General features: G+C 46.4%; 1 protein-coding gene across 4 annotated transcripts in view; it reads left to right on the forward strand.

The window, feature by feature from the left end:
* sycp1 (synaptonemal complex protein 1) overlaps positions 1-14,447 on the forward strand; it is a 698,098-nt gene that overhangs the window by 652,042 nt on the left and 31,609 nt on the right. For 3 of the 4 annotated variants that reach the window (XM_086011629.1, XM_086011630.1, XM_086011632.1), the window contains one exon: positions 8,492-8,641. The exons of the other annotated variant lie outside the window; for it this stretch is intronic. In XM_086011629.1, coding sequence (XP_085867755.1) covers positions 8,492-8,641 — 150 coding nt within the window. The remainder of the gene's footprint in view (positions 1-8,491; positions 8,642-14,447) is intronic. 4 annotated transcript variants of the gene reach the window in all.

The raw sequence follows: 14,447 nt of genomic DNA on the forward strand, positions 1-14,447 counted from the left end.
TTGTTGAGTCCGACCGAGGGAGTCATTTCACCGGCCAAGTGATGCAGAACACCCTCATGCTCTTGGGCATTGAAGGGAAGTGGCACGTAGCGCACAATCCCCAGTCATCCGGGATTGTTGAACGCATGAACTGGACCCTCAAGGAAAAGCTGAGGAAAGAGGCAATGGGCTCGCCCCAGAAGTGGGCGGAGATCCTGCCTCTAGTCCTCATGGGGATCCGGGCCAGCCAGTCCAAAAGTACGGGGCACTCCCCGCACGAGTTAATGACTGGAAGGATCATGCGAACACCCACCCATGTACTAGCCCCGGTGCTCACTGAGGGCCAGCTCCAAGAGGTGAATCGGGACAAGTTCGTCCAAACCCTTTTGGAGCGCCTGAAACAGGTTTATGAGCAAGCGGCTGGGAACTTGGGGAGACAGCATCAGGGCAATCGACTGTTGCTGGAACCCCGTAAGAAGCAAGAGTGGGAAGTCGGAGACCAGGTCATGGTTAGGAACTATGCCCGAGTAGGGAGTCTAGAACCACTGTACATGGGGCCCTACAGCATTGTAGACAAGGCCAGCCCCATGGTGTATGCAGTGAAGGTGCCCCGACGTACTAAATGGTTTCACATTAACCAGTGTAAACTGTTTAAGCCGGGTGCACAAGGGCCAACAACAGGGGCCAGGTCTGAGGACAGAAATCCTCAGCCGGAGACAGGGTCACAGACCACACAGGCTGGAACTGTAGCCTACGTGAGGGGAGGAGTCATCCCATCGGAGTGGGAGGTCTCCCCATTAGTTTGGGATTCGGACGAGGGAGAGCCCGAACAGCTCGACCCCGCCCCTGACCCGATCACGGAGGAGGAGGAGGAGGAGGATGAAGGTCCCACCCCCGACTCGAGCATAGGGGAGGTAGGGATTGGGGGCGGAGACTCAACACCTGTGGGGACAGGTGGGGTGGAGTCGGATGCCACGGATCCCAGCCCCAGGGGGGCGGAGCCTGAGGGAAGGGAGCCGGAGCCGGCAGCTGTGGTGGGACCACAGGCTGCGATGGTGGAGGTCCCGATCCCCGGTCCATTAGCCCTGGGAGCCTCGCCCAAGGTGCCCCCTCGCAGGTCGGCTCAGACGCCTCAGCCCAGAAAGTTTTGGTCAGATTCTCCTTACTTCCCCCAACATCGATCCAGGGTAGCCCAGGAAAGACACGATTCCCGTTCAGCAGCGACAGGCTGCGGGGGATCAAAGCCGAAGGTCAGTGCAGCCCCGCCACAGGGAGCGGCACGCTGCAGCCCTCACAGTAATTAGGTAGGCCGCCCGAAGGAGGGTGGCGCTGTACATAAGTTTAGGTATGTTAAGTTTAGGTAATGATAAGTTAAGTTAAGTAATTTTAATGTTAGTTTAAGGCATGTAAAGTTTAAGATGTTGGGGATGTTTTAAAAGGTAGTTTTCGAAGTCTGCCCAGTATGTGTGTTTGTTTGGAAGCGGGGTCAAGGGACCCGAGCATCCGTTTAATGGCCGCCAGACCTCGTGACCAGCTTCTGGGACCATTTGAATTTCTGTTACTGCAAGCCAGACAGGCTTGTGGATTGAGGGCATTAAAAGCCCGCGAAAACCAGTTTCGGGAAGCCGAAACTCATGGAACTGAGCATACATATTGATTAGATTATAAGTACAGGACAGATTTGGGTGGCAGGATGAGACCCATCAAGAAATGGGCGGACAATTGAACGAATGCTTTAACCCATTACACTACAAAGAGAAGCCGTTTAACAGCCATCCAGGGCAATCTCCAGACCGATCAATATACAAACCAAGTTACGGTAACAAAGCAAAGACATTATTGGCCCAGGAAGGCCAGTTAAGCTATCACTGGGTACTCCAGTTCTTCAACATCACATCGGTAACGGATCCATCCGTGGCGAGCGCGCACCAAGGCTGTATCGGCTGCCTACATCGCAGGAGAACCAAGAGGAAAACAAGCTGCGCCAGAAGCTTCCAAACCCACGTGACGACGGAAAGCTGTGTCGAAAGGCTGCAAAGCCTTTTTCGCAATTCTTAAAGTGGTGAGCATAATCCTGAGTCCCTCAAATCGAAACTTAGTTAGGTTTAGGGGAGGGGGTTAAGGGTAATTGTAATGTGTCACCCCTTTCACGATGTGCCGTGTGTTCCCCATTTCTATCGAGTTAAGTTTATAGATGTGTGCATGCTTGTAGTTGCTTTAATCTGTGCATATGACATGTATTTTATAATGCTGCAAACTGTTCAATAAAGGCATCCATTTCGTGCTATTCGACCTGGTCTATTGAGTTTTTCTCTGCACTACAGCTCCCTGCACCTAAGTCCAAGGTCTAGAACCGTAGGGGCGAGTGGGTCGAACCACTCACGGGTAATTATTGCAAGAAATCTGGCAGGAGACCAGAACAAGCAAGAGAAACCCCCTACAGATGTACTCTTGAGTTTGGACTGTAAATTGCCATGGGGATAAAAATGGCTGAACAGACCTCATGGTAACAGAATTTTAAAACGACAGGCAGGCTGTTAGCATATCAAAAGCTCAGCGCTGCCCTGTAGTAAGTTTCAATGGCAGTCAAATCTGTCAATCAAAGGGAAGTTCCCTCCCTGCAGAGACAATCGATTTGTTTACAGAAACTGCTACAAGGATGTTTGCACAAGGGATTAAACCACTTGACTGCGGTTTCAGTGACCACAAGATAATAGGTTTCTGTTTACATAGTAATACAACTCCATTCAAAACCCATCAGGGTGAATGGAGATGGTTCGATGGTTCAGCACAGACAATGAACTCAGCACAGAAGAGACATTTGGACTGAGGAAGGGAACAGTTTAAAATGAATGGGTTTGAATCACCCATTACTGGACAATGGGGACAGTTGGATCCCTTTTGTTTTAGCCCAGAAACTTCCAGATCTGGGCGGGAACATTTCGGCCCCAAAATTGGGGTATATAGAGATAGCTTCTCGGAGGCATCTCTCTCTCTCTGGCCTGCCTCCGTGTGCCTCTCTACAGCGTGGAGTCTGTCTGAAGAAGTAAAACACCAGCAGTTTACTTTTAAAATACTGGGGTGTTTTTCACTTCTGGGCAGTGAAGATCCAAGATCACAGGGCACGGAGCTGGCATTGCAGTGGTGAGCATATATTTTTCTGTCCTTCCACAATGCAACTTAGGATAGGCATAAGGGTGGGAGTAAAGTGGGAATTTCTTTAGAATTGTATTTTAGTCGATTTCCCTCGTGTCCGTTTTTTCCTCCCCTATTTAAGCAATTTTACTGTGATTACTTTGGTCGTGTGGTGTAGTTTCTTTAGTTTTAATAAAATTTGACTATCTTGCATCCAGACCATTTGTCTTTTTTAATATATCATTAATTATAAGTTCCTCCAGTCAGAACTGGAAGGAGGGGTTTAGCGATTCGAAACCGCTGATTGGAATTGGTCACAGTGCAGTGGAAAAGGCTGCCTGACCAGGTAAATTACCGTAAACCAGGTAAAGGAAGGTAAATTACCATAAACCAGGTAAGGGATGCCCCCCTACATGCCCCACTTTCAAATAAATGACAAATCCTTCAATCCAGTACCTATCCTAGAACATCATCCATCATATGAAACTTCCCACATCAGAGGGATCACTCAGAGAACTTCCGGTACTGAACTATGGATACAGTGTTACACCAATTATGATACTTAAGTTTTTTGTATGGTAACACTGTTCAAATCAAATCAAATCAACTTTTATTGTCATTGTTAGTGCACAAGTGCAGTACAACGAAATGTAGGCTTGCGGCTCCCGAGAGTGTACAATTTGGATTAGGACACTTAAACATTTCAACATACATTTGTACATATATATTAGCATAAATATGACCATAATAAAGTGCATCGGTAGATGTGCAGGCTTTAGTGTTTATTTGTGGAGTTCAGTAGGATGACAGCCCTGGGAAAGAAGCTGTTCCTAAATCTGGTCGTACGGGTGCGAATGCATCTGTAGCGTCTTCCAGATGGTAGGAGGGCGAACAGACTGTGGCTGGGGTGGGTAGGGTCTTTGATGATGGACCGTGACCTCCGTAAACAGCGTTTCTGGTATATGTGCTCTATGGTCGGTAGCCGGGTGCCGGTAATATAGCCTGCAATTCAGAACATTAAAATCTGTTAAAGCAGAATCTTGCCAAAGTTCTGGTTTTCAGCACCAGACAGTAGTGAGACCTTGGACTGACGCCAGGAGGGAGGGACCAATGGGAGGCAGGAGGGAAGAGCCAACAATTTGGTTGAAGCAGAGGTGCCATTTTAGAGGGTTAATTTTCTAAGTATGTGCAGGCATAGGGAAGTTTCACATGCTGTTCACACATATTAGGAAGTCATGAGCATGCTGTTCACAATTTTGCATTCATTCATTTTAATGAATAGAAAATTGTACACAGTCCACCCATGCAAGCATGGTGGGGGAGGCTTCTAATGCACTGCAAACTTGGAAAATTACACCATTAATATCAGAATACTGGGCCGCTAAAGCACTGAAATAGGGCTGCCAAAGTCTCAGCTAATAGAAATTGACTTTTTACCAGTTTAACCATGCTACCTCAGTCTTCAGTGTTAATGTTACACTTTTGCAGTGTGCAGTCTAATCTGTATATAGCCAGTTATTTCTGTTGTGTATGTAATATGTGTGCTACTTTGAACCTATGGACAGGACTGCACTACTTGTTGGGCGTAGTGATACGCAGTACCACTCCTGGCCATAGGGGTATAAATAGTACTGTGGGTACTGATCCCCCTCAGTTCCCGCCTGTGGGCATGAAGTAAAGACCTATGTATAGTCCCTACCTCCAACCAGTAAAGACCTGTTTGAGTTATACGTTTAAGTCTTTGTGTTAATTGTTCAATACAATACACATACTTAACACTGGCGACGAGTCAGGTTCTTACCCTGCGGCAGTTATTCCACGGCGGCTTCGTCCACAGACAGGACGTTGAAGAGAGGTTTCAAATCTCACCACCCCACTGGAAGCGACAGGCATTAGGACCCTGAAGCCTCCATCAGCGACTGAAAACGGGAGGACAGAAGACATCCTGCAGCTTTTTCAACCTCGGTGGTGGGTAAGCCAAGCAGCGTTGGCTGCAAAGACAGGGCTGGGGGAAGTCGGAGGTAGAAGGGCGATCGATCGAGATCCCTGATAAGGGCCGCACTCGGGCTGAAAGGCGCAGCGTCGGCAGACACTGAAGGCGCGAGAGCCGCGGTGAAAAGCGCGGGCGATCGATCGCGGCGGAGATAAGGGCCGCATTCGGGGCTGAAGGGAGACGGCGTCGGGGGACGGGTGAAGACCGCCAAGCGCGGGAAAACCGCCATTTTGTGGGCGGAGGATGACGGCAAGAGCGGGAAGCCGCCATCTTGGATAGCAGTAAAAAAAAAAAAAATCTGAGAAATTGCAAATCTGATAAAGTACTACAATGCCTAAACACGGGAATATTAGCAACTTTGATAGTGACATCGAAGATTGGGCCATATATGTTGAACGAGTTAAAAATTATTGTAAGGCCAATAAAATTCGTGAGGCTGATAAAGCACTAACATTATTAAATGTAATGGGTGCGAAGACATACGGGCAATTGAAACACCTGTTATCACCAGATGAACCGGCGGATAAGACGTTCGATGAGATTGTTACTGTCCTGAAAGATCATCTAAACCCCACGCCGCTGATGCTAGCGGAACGATTTAAATTTTACGACAGAAGGCAGCTACAGCATGAAAGCAATGCTGATTATTTGCTGGAATTGCGTAAATTAGCGAAATATTGCCAGTTTGGAACGGGACTGACAGAGGCACTTCGAGACAAATTTGTGTGTGGTTTATTTAAACAGGATACACAAAAGCGACTGCTCGAGGAGAATGAGCTGACGCTTGAGAAGGCGGTCACTATGGCAGCAGCACACGAAGCCGCAGCGAGAGGCACGGCAGTAATGCAGCTACGGTCACCGGAGCTCAGTGCACACAAATTGGGTGTGAGTTCTGGCAAATGTTATCGTTGTGGAAAGACAACGCATGATCAGAACCAGTGTTGGTTTAAAAACCAAGAATGTAGAACTTGTGGTAGGCTTGGACATATAGCTAGAGTATGCAGGTCAGGGAAGAAGACCAGCAACAAGAAGTCACCGCAAGGAAAATATGCAAAGGTACACAAGGTGACCGAACAGGAGTCCGATTCAGACGCTAGCAGTAATGAACTGGCTAGCTTAAGAGTACTCAACGCTGGTAAGGGTGCAGACCTCCAGACAATTTGGGTCACTCTTCAGATAGAAGGAGTCCAAGTAAAACTGGAATTGGACACTGGATCGGCATTGACGGTCATAAATAAGAAAGATTACGGAAAGTTATTCCAACATATTCCCCTACAGGATACGGGGATTATATTGAAAACATACACGGGGCAAAGAGTGTACCCCATCGGGAAAATAGAGGTTGCAGTGGTCCACAAGGGCGAAGACAGTCAAATAATGGACTTATATGTGATATCTGAAGGAGGTTCTCCACTACTAGGACGGGAGTGGATTAGGAAAATGAATATGGACTGGCATTTCCTACAAACAATAACGAGTGAGAACTCGGTGAAGATAGTCGGCCCAGACTCTGGAACGGATGATGGTAAGCCCAACTCAGGTGCAAAAGACAAAGTTTCAGCACAGAATTCCACTGAGCAACAACAACATAGTTTAACTGTGGATTCTGAGTCTGGCAAGTCTACTGATGTGCCCATTTCTGAGGGACACCGGGCTCGAACTCAACTCCATTTCAAACTACAACAGCAATTAGAACAAATGCTTCGCCGTTGTGAGCAAGAGTTGAATGCAACGAAAGAGTTCTTTGATATAGAGTTGGAGAATCTGGAAAGACAACAGAAGCAGCTGATGGAGAAAATGGAGCAGGAGCACACAAAACGTCTGATGTCAGAGGAGTTAACGGTCAGCCAACTCCTGCATATGCTGAAGGACAGGACTCTGAAATGGGAAAAACTTGAACACGAACTTCAATATTCAAACGAAAGGGGTTCGGAGCTCTCAAAGGTTATTGGAAGAGCTGAGGTGGCAACACAGACTGAGATGATTGCAACAGAGCAGCCCTTGGATGCCAAAAGTACGCTGACTCACGTCAACGTAGAACAACAGACCGCTGAAACAGCTGCTCCGGTAGAGGGATTGAATAGTCCGATCAATCAATCTCCAAAAGAAGTTGAAGTAGTAAAATCTCAAATGAGGTCATTAGTAAACGACTTGCTGAAAGCCCAGAAAAAGCTGGATGAAGAGGTACGCATGAAGAAGTCTCTTCAGGAAAGATGTCTGGACTTGGAACAAAAGCTGGCTAACGCCCAGCTGGGTATGGAGGAAATAGAAGACCCTCTCGCTGGCCTAGATCAGGACGACACCGAATATTACTATGTCCTGTCCTGCCCAACTTGTAACTTCGACTCCCACCATACAGAAATCATGGAGGAGCACCGAAAGTCTACGGAACATCGGGAGAAGGTGGCTCTACTACGGAAAAAGGAGGGAGAGAAGGAGGAACTGCGCATGCAGCTGGCAGCTGACAGTGGAGCCCAGAGAGTCTCCAAGAAGCAGAAAAGGAAAAGTCGAAACAGAAGATGACCCATCTGAACCATTATTACCTCTACCAGATCACACACGTGGTCCCTCCGAACGGAGCCAATTCAGTTCGGAAGTTCAAACTGTTAAATCCATGGAAGGACTATTGAATGAGTCACTCCAGCAACGTGAACCGACTCCACCACAGAGATTGAATCTGTGAACTGTTTTCCGCAGAGACTGAATCTGTGATCTGTTTTGACATGAAGTTATCTATGTATCTATGTTATTCTGTTATGTAAACCTGAAGTTATATATGTATATATGTTATTACGTTATGTTAAATGGGGAGATGACTGTAAAGCTAGGAAGGGAGGAATGTTGTGTATGTAATATGTGTGCTACTTTGAACCTATGGACAGGACTGCACTACTTGTTGGGCGTAGCGATACGCAGTACCACTCCTGGCCATAGGGGTATAAATAGTACTGTGGGTACTGATCCCCCTCAGTTCCCGCCTGTGGGCATGAAGTAAAGACCTATGTATAGTCCCTACCTCCAACCAGTAAAGACCTGTTTGAGTTATACGTTTAAGTCTTTGTGTTAATTGTTCAATACAATACACATACTTAACAATTTCAGTTGAATTCAGGAAACAAGGCAGTCAGCAACACAGTTTATGAACTTTCATGTACACAAACTTCTAGCATGGCAAATTGCTGTTCATTCATACATGGTTAACTTACTTTGTTTTTAAAAGTTGATTTATCTTTTTTTAAATCAGCGTACCGTGATATGTGTTGTGAAGTATATTCTTGAGAAGAACGATTATAGCTTTAAATAAAAAAATGTACATAATATATTTTTGATTAGATTAAAAGGATTATGGCAATATGTAACCTGCAGTACTTTGCATCTTTTTAGACATATACAATAAGAACACCTCCCTTCATTCAAAATAAGATTCTGAAGGGCACGATGAAGCCACCTTGTGGTGAAGTACTGCAGAAAAAGAGAAAAGTGGTTTTAGACCTGGATACACATTCAGATAGCTCTGAACACAGTGATCTTCTGGTAACAGCTTTTTGTTATACAAATACTTACGTTGATCCGTTTCTGTGCAGTAAATAGTTTTAACTGAGAAACATTTATAAAATACAATGTTATCCTAACTTACTTTTCAGCATTGGGATGTTATTATAAAAGGCCATATTTAAAGATCAGCTATCAAGTACGCTATGAATAGGAGATATAATTACATGTGACCTACCAATAAAAGCAATGACATTTTGAATGCCATAGACTACAAAATATACACCCCCACCGCTTATACCGGGGGCATTTAAGTTAACACGATTTGTTCGCTATAAGAAGTGATGGTAAATCGTGAGAGAACGTAAGTGTTGCCTGTCTTTGTTATAGTACTTTGAGCTAATCAATTCAAAAGCAAAAGGGCAACTTAAATAATATTGTTAAAACTGATACCATTAACTATTTTGTTTATTGCACAGAAAACTTTGGTGCAGTGTACAGGTCTCTGAAACATGCTGGAGAAACACAAAAGTTAACAGCATCATCCTGATGACTGCTGACAACTTGTGAACATTAACATGACAACGCTTCCACCTCCTGTATCTTGCCTCTGACCACGTACTCCAATATCATAACAGTGATAACCACCATTAGATATATCGTTGCCCAAAATAGCCAGCACGTTTAATGTGTTATAAGCGATACCTTTGTAATTAACTTCAATGGTAATGACAAATATTTAGTGCCATTTGCCTGATATCGACAGCTGCCCGTGTTAAGGGTAGACAATATAAGTGGTGGGGACTGTACCTTCAGAATACAGCACAGGACTGTATTGCCACCTATCAGGTATATTGAACAAGTTTTGTTCAGTGGCAACAGTTCAACTTTATATTATCAGGGATAGCTACAAACATAAATACAAGAGGCTGCCATGCTTCATCTTGTTAGACATACTGATGTGGATTAGCACAAGGTCATAATGTTCATGGGGGAAAAATTCACAAAGGGATGAACTCTCCTTTCAGAAGTTTTATGACAAGGATCGAACTTGCATTTATAGAGCGCCTAGCATAACTTAAGAGCGCATCACAGCCAATGAAGTACTTTTGAAGTGTAATATAGAGAAATGCGGCAGCCAATTTGTGCACAGCAAGGCCCCATATGATGTGAGCCTGCTACCAACCGCCCCACAGCCCCAGTGCAGACAGACAAACTCCTGCATAATGTATAAGGGTCTGCATTGCCCTGAACTGTCAATTTGTCTTTCTCAGCACAGTTCAATCTGCGATCTCAACTCCATTGAAGCAATTAATTTTGATTTCCGGGTTTCATGTCTCCAGGCTGTGCAGCGGGCATGATGCGCACCCGCATGACACGATCTCAGCTGGAGTTAAAGGAACAATACACAAATCGAAATTGGAGGTGTTCAGGATGGATGGTGGACATAGAGCAAAGGCAGCGCCCAGATTCAATGAAGCATTGCTGGAATTACTGCTGGTGCAGGCAGGAGCAGGAGGGACATACATTTCCCCAGCAATAGGAGGAAGAAACCTGTGGCTATCACCAAGAAGGCATGGTTGGAGGTAGCTGAGGAGGTGAGCAGCAGGAGTGTTGTGTCCAGGTCTTAGATGCAATGTAGAAAGTGGGTTAATGACTTAACCAGGTCAGCAAAAGTGAGTACCTTTGCTTATGCAACTACATCCTGTGGTTTAAGACCCCATCGCCTTTCACTTTGCTTGCTAAGTGTTCTCCATCACATTACACCCACTCAACTTGTAGCAGCACCCAGCCTTCACTTTTTTATGCATGTCATCACAATGCAATTTATCCATCCACCCTTGCCACTCACCCCAATCCTGATGCAATGTAATGCATCTGTCTCAGAGTCACCCTTACTGAATGCACTGCATCCTTTGGGTGAATACCTGACCTTCACTCGCTCATAGGTGTGTTTCTTCACCCCTTGTAGAAAATGAGAGCACAAAATGCAAGGGAGGGGGAGAGGATTGGAGGTGGCCCACCACAAATAGCCCAGCTAACTGATACAGAGGAGTCCCTGTAGATAGGTGGCACACCTGCGTCCCTCGTCGTCTGTATGGAGAGACGGAGCTCGCATATATCTGGTGACAGAATTACAAATATCTCTGACACACATATGCTGAATTTACTTCATCAATGACTGAACTATGAGAAGACTGAGTATGGTGATTGTTAAGATTGTGACTTTGCCACAACTAAATTATATCCCTTTCTTTTGTCTTCCAGGGCCTTCACACATTGAGCACATGTCGCAGGACATCAATGAGGACAATTTCTCAATGGACTTCATTCCTTCTGTGGGTGCACTGTCACAGGATGTACAGCTATGCACCAATGCAAATACTTGCACTTCAGTGAGTCTACTTAGACAGTTGGGTTTTCACCTGGTGATTCACACCTCACAAGTGAGCACGAGCAGACACTGGCAGGGACAGCTGTGGGGATCCACATCGGGGGCTCAATCCTCTCCAAGCTCTGCTCAGCTGGACACAGATGCTGAGCCCCGGGGGCTGTCTTTGAGGAGAAGAATGCTAGACGTGCATCAGCACCTTAGCCAGGTACTGACAGATGTGCCACGTACACTCTCCACAATAGCGATGGAGGAGTCCAACTCCATCGCTAGTGGATTGGTAGTGCAGCGAATTGTGAGATTGTCTGCCATGGAGAGAGTGACCGTCTCCATGGAGATGCAAGCACAGCTCTCAAATGAGCCCATGCAGGCCATGACCACGGCCGTGCAGACTTTGGATGGCTTGTCTGCTGCCTTAAACAGGATGACAGATACCGTATCCTTGGCCTTATAATGCATCACTGATCTCCACCAACCTGATCTGCATCAAAGTGGTAGGAGTGATGTGGTGCTAGCCCAGGAGAGGGATGATGGCGAAAGGGGACATGGAAGTGGGAACTCCACTCAAAGCGCTCCTTCTTTTCATCCGTTATTCCCCCCACCCCCGTCAGCTAGTATCCGACATGCTGCATCATCTCCCGCTGGCTGAATCAGCCCTGCACAGGTGCAGATGGAGCAGTCTTTGGCGGGGCCCTCAGGGTCTCCAAAACCCAGAAGGCTTAGGCTAAAAGCATCTCAGCAGTCAGCAATGGACCTGAACAGCCAGCCTGCTGAAGCCACACGGGATACACCAAAAAGAAGCGGTAGGAAGTCCAAGTTCAAGAAATTGTAATTTGCCAGGGGTTTGTAAATAGGTGTTTGACAAAATGTTATGTTGTTAAGCTTCCTTTTTTTATAACGCCGCATAAAATTTATTGATTAGCACCACTTCCACGCCTTGCACATTATTGTGTCCAGAGTGCCAATTCGAATGTCAACACATGACCTGGACCCTTTGGATGGATGAGTGGTTCAAGGACTGCTTAGTGCAAAGGGACAGGGGTGGGGAGGGTGGTCCTGGTGGTAGAAGCGGAACGCAGGATTTCATTCTTATGTCTTACACTAGGTGAACCTTTGTGATATTAGATCATTTGGGTAGCAATGTAAGCGGTTGGTATGACGATGGGTGCCCATCTTCATCCTGTTTCTCCTCCTGCTCCTCTATGTTCTCCTTATCCAAAGAGGAGTGATGAGCCCCTTCACACACCTCCACCTGCAATCCTCTATGCTGCGCAATGTTGTGCAGAACGTAGCTCGCAACTTATTCTGGAGACTCTCTCTGGCAAGTATTGCAGAGCACCTCCAGACCTATCTAGGCACCTGAAACGCATCTTCAACATTCCAATGGCTTGCTCTATGTAGAGCTCCTGTGCCGCATTGGTGGGGTTCCTAACAGGAGTCATGAGCTGAGTTTGAAGGGGGTATCCCTTGCCTCCTACAAGTCAGCCCTTAAAGGCTATGTGCCCCGACAACATCCCGGCTTCAGTGCTGAAGACGTGTTTTCCAGAACTAGCTACTCCTCTAGCTAAGCTATTCCAGTACAGCTACAACACTGGCATCTATCCGACAAAAAAGTGGAAAACTGCCCAGGTGTGTCCTGTCCACAAAAAGCAGGACAAATCCAATCCAGCTCAGCCTACTCTCAAGCAAAGTGATAGAAGGGATCATTGACAGTGTGAGCAAGTGGCATTTACTCACCAATAACCTACTCAGTTTGGGTTCTTCAAGGACCACTTGACTCCAGACCTCATTACAGCCTTGGTCCAAACATGAACAAAAGAGCTGAATTCCAGGCATGAGGTGAGTGTGACTGCCCTTGATATCAAGGCAGCATTTGACCAAGTGTGGCATCAAGCAGCCCTAGTAAAATTGAAGTTAATGGGAGTCACGGGGCAAACTCTCCACTGGCTGGAGTCATACCTAGCACAAAAGAAGATGGCTGTGGTTGTTGGAGGCCAATCATCTCAGCTCCAGGACATCGCTGCAGGAGTTCTTCAGGGCAGTTTCTGAGGCTCAACCATCTTCAGCTGCTTCATCAATGACCTTCCCTCCATCATAAGGTCAGAACTGGGGAAGTTCGCTGATGATTCCACAGTGTTCAGTTCCATTAGAAACTCCTCAGATAATGAAGCATTCCGTGCCCACATGCAGCAAGTCCTGGACAACATTCAGGCTAGGGTTTATAAGTGACAAGTAACATTTGCGCCACATATGTGCAGGAAATGAATATCTCCTTGACATTTCAATGGCATTACCATCGTCAAATCCCCCACCATCAATATCCTGGGGATCACCATTGACCAGAAGCTTAACTGGATCAGCCACATCAATACTGTGGCTACAAGAGCAGGTCAGAAGCTAGGTATTTTGCGGTGAGTGAGTCACCTCTTGATTCCCCAAGCCTTTCCACCATCTACAAGGCACAAGTCAGGAGTGTGATGGAATATTATCCCCTTACCTGGATGAGTGAAGCTCCAACAACACTCAAGAATCTCCACATCATCCAGGACAAAGCAGCTTGCTTGATTGGCACCCCATCCACCACCTTAAACATTCACACCCTCCACCACCGGTGCACTGTGGCTGCAGTGTTTACCATCTACAAGATGCACTGCAGCAACTCGCCAAGGTTTCTTTGACAGCACCTCTCAAACCAGCAACCTCTACCACCTAGAAGGACAAGGGCAACAGGCACATGGAACACAACCACCTCCAAGTTCTCTTCCAAGCCATGCACCATTCTGACTTGGAAATATATCACAGTTCCTTCATCGTCGCTGGGTCAAAATCCTAGAACTCCCTCCCTAACAGCACTGTGAGAGTACTTTCACCACACGGACTGCAGCGGTTCGAGAAGGCGGCTCACCACCACCTTCTCAAGGGCAATTAGGGATGGGCAATAAATGCTGGCCTTGCCAGCAACACCCACATCCCGTGAATGAATAAAAAAAATCATTATCTTTGAGCGAGAACTATGAGGCAGGTTTTCTAATCTCATTGGTGCCGTTATTTTGGCTGTCATCTGACCAGTGGCTGTGGTGAAACAATGTCCAGCAGCATAGTCATTGCTATTATAGGCCTTGGACGATGGTTTAGTCTTTCAAGGCAATGACACATCTGCCCTCTGACTGCCACCCTCCCTCCTCTGCCTGCCCCTTCCAATGGTATGTGAAAGCAAACAGGGGCTCCATGCAGTTGCAGAAATGGCAGACCTATTTCAAAAATCAGTTGCTGGGAGGCAAAGGCTACCTCAAATCCAAGAAGCGCTTTTGCACACGCACTAACCTCCGCTACTCTTGCCTCTCAGGTATAACCGAGACAATCAAAGACTATGGGAGGAATTTTAATCTAAAAAACTGGTGGGTTTGGAGCATGGGGTAGTTAAATTGTTAAAAATGGGATTTCCGACCTGATCCT

The sequence above is a fragment of the Somniosus microcephalus genome, chromosome 18 (genome assembly GCF_052327205.1).
Source record: "Somniosus microcephalus isolate GS21.2 chromosome 18, FLI_Smic_1.0, whole genome shotgun sequence".
NCBI classification, from domain to species: Eukaryota; Metazoa; Chordata; class Chondrichthyes; order Squaliformes; family Somniosidae; genus Somniosus; species Somniosus microcephalus.